At 42.9% G+C, this 8175-nt stretch overlaps 1 protein-coding gene and 1 pseudogene across 1 annotated transcript; both read left to right on the plus strand.

Annotated features, from left to right (window-relative positions):
• The first annotated feature begins 355 nt into the window (after positions 1-355).
• LOC110720272 lies at positions 356-2710 on the plus strand. Its single transcript, XM_021899273.1, has 4 exons — positions 356-506; positions 1547-1844; positions 1934-2619; positions 2679-2710. The coding sequence occupies exons 1-4, from the start codon at positions 356-358 to the stop codon at positions 2708-2710; spliced, it is 1167 nt and encodes a 388-aa protein (XP_021754965.1).
• Positions 2711-2721: 11 nt separating this feature from the next.
• LOC110720273 lies at positions 2722-7775 on the plus strand (annotated as a pseudogene).
• Positions 7776-8175: the final 400 nt, after the last annotated feature.

The following is an 8175-nucleotide window of genomic DNA, read 5'->3' on the forward strand; positions in this document are numbered from 1 at the left end:
GTCCCTTTTTCCCTGTGGATTCGAACTCGACTTCCCTAACTACGTTTATTTGCAGTTAGCTTAGTTGTGATATTTTTGGTTGCATACGACTGAGGCACACCAAATTTTGGCGCCGTTGCCGGGGAACTAGGCGTTACCGTTTAATTGTTTATCTTAGTAGAATTTATTTTAGGATTGTTCTTAGCTATTTTTTCTTTGTTTTGTTCGCTAGGGTATGATAAGTACCCGTTCTGCTAACAAAGAAGTTTTGCAGTTTGATCCAGAAATTGAAAGAAATATTTCCAGGTTGCGAAGAGAGGCAAGAACAAACCCCAGTGAATCAACATACATCTTCAACATTCAAGAAGAGGAAGTGATGGCAGAAAATCGAACACTGAGAGAGCTAACAGCTCCTAACTTGAACCAACAGCCGTTGTGCATCGCATATCAGCAGTTGGAGGAAGGTGCTAATGTTGAGATCAAATCTGGTCTAATTCATCTATTGCCGGCATTCCATGGCATGAAGGGTGAAGATCCAAATAAACATCTGGCAGAATTTCATGTGGTATGTACTAGCATGAAACCGATTGGGATGACTGATGAGCAAATTCAGTTGAGAGCATTTCCTTTTTCTCTCAAAGATGCAGCGAAGGATTGGTTTTACTATCTTCCCCCAGGGAGCATAACAAATTGGGCAGGTTTGAAGAAGTGTTTCTTAGAGAAGTATTACCCAGCCACTATTTCTGCAAGCCTTAAGAAAGCTATCAGCAATGTGGATCAGAAGGAAGATGAGTCCTTGTATGAGTATTGGGAGAGATTCAAGAGATTGTGTGCTAGTTGTCCGTACCATGGGTATTCCGATCAAGACCTCATCCTATACTTCTATGGAGGTCTAACAGATGATGATTTGAGGATGGTGAATGCAGCAAGTGGTGGAGGGCTAGTGAATAAGACTCCAGGAGATGCAACTAGGCTGATTGCAGAGCTAGCAGAGAATTCTAGGCAGTTCAGTCAGAGAACTCCACGCGCCGGGTGAATGCAGCAAATTCAAATACAACTGAGTTAGAGAGTCAAGTAGCTGATTTGACTTCTATGATGCGTGAGTTCATGGTGAACTCAAGGAATCCACAGCAACTGAATGCTTGTGGTTTATGCACCTCCACAGGACATCCCACTGATGCATGTCCTCAATTACAAGAGGAACAGAATGAGCAGGCCAATGCAATGGGTTTCCAAGGGCAAGGTCCTCAGAGAAGATATGATCCATATTCGAATACATACAATCCAGGATGGAGGGATCATCCAAATTTGAGATATGGGAATTCCCAGGGGAACCAACAACAACAGCAAAATGCTCAAGGCCAGCAGCAATATCAGCAATATAGGGCACCATTGGCCAAACCTCAAGGCCAAAGCTCAAATTCGAATGATATGTCAACTGATGAAATGATTAGATCACTAACTTCTAATGTTTCTACTATGCAGCAAAACATGGTGCAATTCCAGCAAGAGACCAAATCCAGTATTCAGAATTTGGAAAGTCAAGTGAGTCAAATTTCAACTGCAGTGAGCAGACTTGAAGCTAAGGATTCGGGAAAACTTCCATCTCAAACGGAGTTGAATCCTAAGCAACAAGCCAACGCTATTACATTGAGAAATGGCAAGGAGCTGAAAGAGACTGAAATTGCAACTAAGAGGGCTGAAGAGTTGATTGGAGCTGAGGAGAAGGAAGTGGAACATGAAGCTGTAGCAAATCCTCCCACTTTTCCATCTTATGAACCCACACCACCTTTTCCTGAAGCTTTGAAAGAAACGAAGAGGTATGAGAAGGACAAGATATCTATGAAACATTCAGCAAGTGTGAGGTAAACATTCCCCTTTTGAATTTAATAAAGAGTGTTCCTCGATTCGCTAAATTTTTGAAAGAACTTTGTACTATTAAGAGGAAGCACAGGTTAGGAGGGAAGGAAAAAGTGAAAGTCAGTGCTCATGTTTCTGCAGTTTTCCAAAAGAAACTTCCTGAAAAATGTAGTGACCCTGGTATGTTTACTGTTCCAGTTACAATAGGGGACACCACTTTTCGTAGAGCAATGTTGGATTTGGGTGCATCAATTAATGTTATTCCATATTCACTGTTCAAATCTTTGGAACTTGGACCCTTACATGACACCGGGGTAGTGATTCAATTAGCTGATAGATCAAATGTTTATCCTAAGGGAGTAGTGGAAGATGTGCTTGTGAAAGTTGATGAACTAATTTTTCCTGCTGATTTTTATGTGCTTGATATGGAACATGATAGACAAGCAGTACCCATCTTGTTAGGAAGACCTTTCTTGAAAACTGCTAGGACTAAAATTGATGTTTTTACTGGTTCTTTGACTATGGAGTTTGATGGACAAGAAATTGTGTATAACATCTATGATTCCATGAAATACCCTGTTGACACTCATTCTTTGTGTTCCATTGATATCATTGATCCTATAGTGCAGGATGTCTTCAATGTTGAGGGCGAGGATGCGCTCCTCACTTCCATTTCTAATGATTTATCTGCTGATTGTTTGGATATTCCTTTGCCTAATAGTGTGCAGATGATGGTAGCAGAGTTGAATGGTCATTCCAAGCTTCCACTTAGACCACCAGGTTCGACACCTACCCCACTGACAGTGCCTACTGATAAACTCTTACCTTCTGTTTTGCAGGCACCCCAGGTGGAGCTAAAACCACTTCCTGATCATTTGAAATATGTGTTCCTTGGTCAGAACGATACTTTTACCTGTTATAATTTCAAGCAAATTGACCAAGGAGCAAGAGGACAAGTTGGTGACAGTGCTGAAAGAGCACAAGTTAGCTATTGGATGGACCATTGCAGACATTAAGGGAATAAGTCCATCCACTTGCATGCATCGTATTCTGTTAGAAGATGATGCCAAACCTGTGAGGCAACCTCAGCGTCGCCTAAATCCTCCCATGATGGACGTGGTAAAGAAGGAGATCATAAAATTATTGCAAATAGGAATGATATTTCCTATATCTGATAGTAAATGGGTCAGTCCTACGCAGGTGGTTCCTAAGAAAAGTGGTGTGACTGTGGTAGAAAATCAACAGGGTGAAATGGTTCCTACTAGAGTTCAAAATGGTTGGCGAGTTTGCATTGATTATCGTAGGTTGAATGCAGTAACTAGGAAAGACCATTTCCCTTTACCTTTTATTGACCAAATGATTGAAAGACTTGCAGGGAAATCCTATTACTGTTTCCTTGATGGGTATTCTGGGTACTTTCAAGTGCCCATTGCACCTGAAGATCAGGAAAAGACAACTTTTACATGTCCTTTTGGCACATTTGCTTATCGCCGTATGCCTTTTGGCCTATGTAATGCACCTGCAACCTTTCAGAGATGCATGATGAGCATCTTTTCTGAGTTTGTTGAGCATTTCATGGAGGTATTTATGGATGATTTCACTGTGTATGGTGATTCTTTTGATAAATGCTTGCATCACTTATCTATGGTCCTCAAAAGATGTATTGACTCTAACCTTGTCTTGAATTCTGAGAAATGTCATTTTATGGTCCAACAGGGCATTGTGTTAGGTCATGTAGTTTCTTCTAGAGGTATTGAGGTTGATAAGGCTAAGATTGACACTATTCAGTCTCTCCCTTATCCTACTAATGTGCGTGAAGTGCGTTCTTTTCTTGGCCATGCAGGTTTCTATCGTAGGTTCATTGAGGGATTCTCAAAGCTTGCAAATGCTATGTGCAAATTGCTGCAGAAAGATGTGAAATTCCACTTTGATGATGATTGCAAGAAGGCTTTCGACGAATTGAAGGCTAAGCTCATTTCTGCCCCTATCATTCAAGCCCCAGATTGGTCTCGACCATTTGAGATAATGTGTGATGCGAGTGATTATGCAGTTGGAGCTGTTTTAGGCCAGAAAGTAGGGAGGGCATCTCATGTGATCTATTATGCCTCAATGACCCTCAATTCAACCCAACGAAACTACACTACCACAGAAAAAGAGTTGTTAGCTGTAGTATTTGCTCTAGAAAAGTTTCGATCTTATTTGCTTGGTACTAAAGTAATTGTTTTCACTGATCATGCAGCTCTTCGCCACTTGATGACGAAGAAAGAGGCCAAACCAAGACTAATAAGATGGATTCTGCTCTTATGTGAGTTTGAGTTAGAAATCAAGGACAAGATAGGCGCGGAAAATCTAGTTGCTGATCATTTGAGTCGTTTGACCCATATTGTTGATCAACCATCATTCCAATATCAAATCCTAGGAGAATTTCCGGATGAATCTCTATTTGCTCTTAAGGATTTGCGCCCTTGGTTTGCTAACATTGTGAATTTTCTGGTTTCTCAACAGTTTCCTCCAGGTTTCACAAAGTCTCAAAAGGACAAGCTTCGAACTGATGCGAAGTACTATGCATGGGATGATCCATACTTGTGGAAGTTCTGCTCCGATCAAATCATTCGCAGATGCATTCCCGAAAATGAGGTGATCCCCATTCTCACCTTCTGTCATTCTCATGCTTGTGGAGGACACTTTGGAGCCAAACGCACAGCAAGGAAGGTTCTCGACTGTGGTTTTTACTGGCCAAGTTTGTTTCGAGATTCCTATGGATTTTGTAAATCCTGTGATAATTGCCAGAGAGTAGGTAACATTTCCCAGAAATGTGAAATGCCCCAATCCTCTCTTCTATATTGTGAAATATTCGATGTTTGGGGTATAGATTTCATGGGACCATTCCCTATTTCTTACGGTTTTACTTATATACTTCTTGCTTGTGATTATGTGTCGAAGTGGGTGGAAGCAATACCCACTAGGACTGATGACTCTAAAGTGGTTTCAGGTTTTATCAAAGCTTACATATTTTCTAGGTTTGGAATCCCAAGGGCGTTGATAAGTGACCGTGGAACACACTTTTGCAACCGTACAGTGAGTGCTTTGTTGAGGAAGTACTCTGTTCACCACAAAATCTCCACGGCTTATCACCCACAAACCAATGGGCAAGCCGAGGTGTCCAATAGAGAGGTGAAGTCAATTCTTCAGAAAACGGTGAATCCGGATAGGAAGGATTGGAGTTTGAGGTTGGAGGATGCTCTATGGGCGTACCGCACCGCATACAAAACACCTATCGGGATGTCCCCTTACCGCCTTGTCTTCGGAAAACCGTGCCATCTACCGGTTGAGCTTGAGCATAAAGCATATTGGGCGGTTAAGTCATTCAACATGCAAATGGATGAAGCAGGTGAACATCGGAAATTGCAACTCCAAGAACTAGAGGAGATCCGGCTTGAGTCCTATGAGAATGCAGATATTTATAAAGCAAAGACCAAGCTATGGCATGATCGAATGATCACGCGGAAGGAGTTTTAAAGTCGGTGACAAAGTACTCCTATATCAATCCCGACTTAGATTATTTCCGGGAAAACTTCGGTCCCGTTGGGAGGGCCCTTTTCAAGTGGCGAATGTATATCCGCATGGAGCAGTTGAAATTCAAAGCCTCGAGACCGATAAGATTTTCAAAGTCAATGGCCAAAGGCTCAAACCCTACTTCGAGGGTTTCAAAACCGAGAACGTGGAGTGCATCGATCTCTACGAGCCATCAATGGAGTAGCGAAGTGGGATGAGCCGCGTCGAGCCAACGACGTAAAACAAAGGCGCTAATCGGGAGGCAACCCGATCGAAAACTCTTCCCATTACTTTTCGTAGTTTAGTTTTTATTTTTTTTCGTGTGATGTGAAGAGTGTTTTTTTTTTGTTTTTGTGTAGGTGGAGGCCTTGGGAGCAATTTTTATGCGCGAAACGCAGCAAAAACAGAGCAAAACAGAAACAAAGGGGCCTTCCCTGCAGAAGCCGCTGGCAGCTGCTCTGCAGCCGCTACCAGCGGTCTTCTTGCAGCCCAAACCCCTTTGTTTCTGTCCCAGCCGCTGGTAGCTGCTCCTGAGCCGCTGCCAGCGGGCCCCCCTCTAAGTTTTGTTAATTTCAAAAAAAAAAAAAAAAAAAAAAAAAAATCAAATCACCAAAATCTGCCAGAGCCGCTGGCAGCGGGCCTCAAGCCGCTACCAGCGGCTCCTACAACTCTCCCCGATTTTTTTTTCCCCTTATTTCCCCTTTTCCAAACTCCAACTTCATTATCCCCCAATTCACATAAACCCTTACTCCTTTTCTTCTCCTTCTCTCTACTCATTTCATTCCCCTACTCCAATTATACCAAATTCCTACCAATTTCTCTTTCCCAAATCTTCATCTTTCATCAAATTCTCAATTCCCATCACAATTTCACCTAAGATTTACCATTTTTTCTTGATTTCAATTGTGAAATTGAGTTGGTTGTGTGGAATTTGCAAGCTTAATTTATTTTCATTGAAGGTGAAGGTGAAGGTGCAAGTGAACATATTCCTTTTTATAGCCATGGGTAGAGACAACAAGAGGTCTAAAGAATCATCTCCATCAAGACCCTCAAGGGCAAGAGGCAAGGGGCTTCTTCAAGTCAAGGGGAGGCACCTCCATTGCCTCAAGGGGATGGTTTCATGGGTGTTTCGGTTGCATTCCAAGGAGAAGGGCGTATGGACTAAGCTTCAACAACCCGACGAACGGTGCAATGCACCAAGTTCTTTGACTTAGAAGCTCTACAAGAGCTAGAGATGGAGGAAGGAGTGCGGCTCTTGCTAAGGAACGTGGGTCTCGAGAATTTCATGACCAAATGCGCTCCCACCTATGTCAGGTATACATATGAATTCCTTTCAACGCTTACTAAAGGACGTGAACAAATATCCTTTAATTTGAACAATAGGAATTATGTGATGTCTTATGATGATTTGCGTATGGCATTTGGTTGGGATGCACCCCCATTGGTGAACCGTTGGGGTGATTATAGCACGTACTCGTCCGAACATTTTGGAGGGCTATAACTGGTTGTGAAGTTGACCCTCATGGTGATCATAGCTTCAAAATCACCCACCCATGCCTTAGACTGGTGCATAGGTTTATATCGTCCACTATTCTGTGCCAAGGGGAGGCCACTAAGGTCCCCAAAGTCACATTGTCGTATTTGTGGGCGATGACCCCTGAAGGTGTCGGTACGCCCAATTGGGTGGAGATTTTTGTTGATAGTTGTGTAAAGGTGAAGTCCAACTCCAGTGGCCATATTAGTATGGGTGGCATGGTCTCTTTGCTAGCCTGTTATTTGAATGTTCCACCCCCTGAGGATCTTGTGCCAGTAGACTCGACATACTTGACATATAACATCATGACTCTGGTCAAGATCGGTTTATTATCGCGTTCCCCGTCGCCGGTAGTTATTTCTGGCGATACGGACCGCAGGGTTTGAACTATTTGAGACTTCCTCGTCCCGAGGGACGAGCATTACCTTTTGGCCCTACTGCTGCAGACTTTTTCCTTCCGCCCGACCCGGATGTTGCTCCTTATTTGGGAGATGCTGAAATCATAGTTGAGAACATGGGAGAGGAGAATCCCGATGTTCATATGGGCGGAGAGTTTGTTGATGAGGAAGGGGGTGAGGATGCTGCTGGAGTGCAGCACGATGATTGGCCTCGATGGAGGGCTGATGTGGATGATAGACTAGAGGAGGTGTGCGATGGGATGCACGAGCTGCTTGCATATCAAAGAAGCATGAGTCGGTTTTTTACACCACTCAGTATCCGCAGTATGAGCCTCCAACTGAGGCGTTCATGGATCATTTGGCATCCCGTGCTTTGCGTCGTTCCGAGAGGCGTGCTTCTCGGGGCGATGCCGCTCTTCTGGCTCTGGAGGTCCCTCTCATTGAGAATGGTAACGATTTTCTTCCTTTTCCTTACTTTTGGTTTCATTGTAGTTGTTCTTGCATCGAGGACAATGCTTCATTCAAGTAGGGGGGGGGGGAAGAAATTCTTGCATATATTCTTTGAATTTTGTATAGTTATCTTGATTTCATGTTTTGTATAACTATCTTAATTGTGGTTCAATGAAGCAAGCAAAAAAAAAAAAAAAAAAAAAAAAACAGAAAAAAGTAAAAAAAAAAGAAAGAAAGAAAAAAAGAAAAAGAAACCCGCTAAGTCGAAAAACCTGAAAAGGCGGCTTAGGCAAAAATGGGGGCCCGGTTAGGTTGAAAACCCGAAAGGGCGACCTAAGCAAAAAAGTGGCTAATGAGTGGGTGAGAAAGTGAGTTTTGGAAAAAGATGAGAGGCTAGGA

Source organism: Chenopodium quinoa, unplaced genomic scaffold (genome assembly GCF_001683475.1).
Source record: "Chenopodium quinoa cultivar QQ74 unplaced genomic scaffold, ASM168347v1, whole genome shotgun sequence".
In the NCBI taxonomy this organism is placed as follows: domain Eukaryota; kingdom Viridiplantae; phylum Streptophyta; class Magnoliopsida; order Caryophyllales; family Amaranthaceae; genus Chenopodium; species Chenopodium quinoa.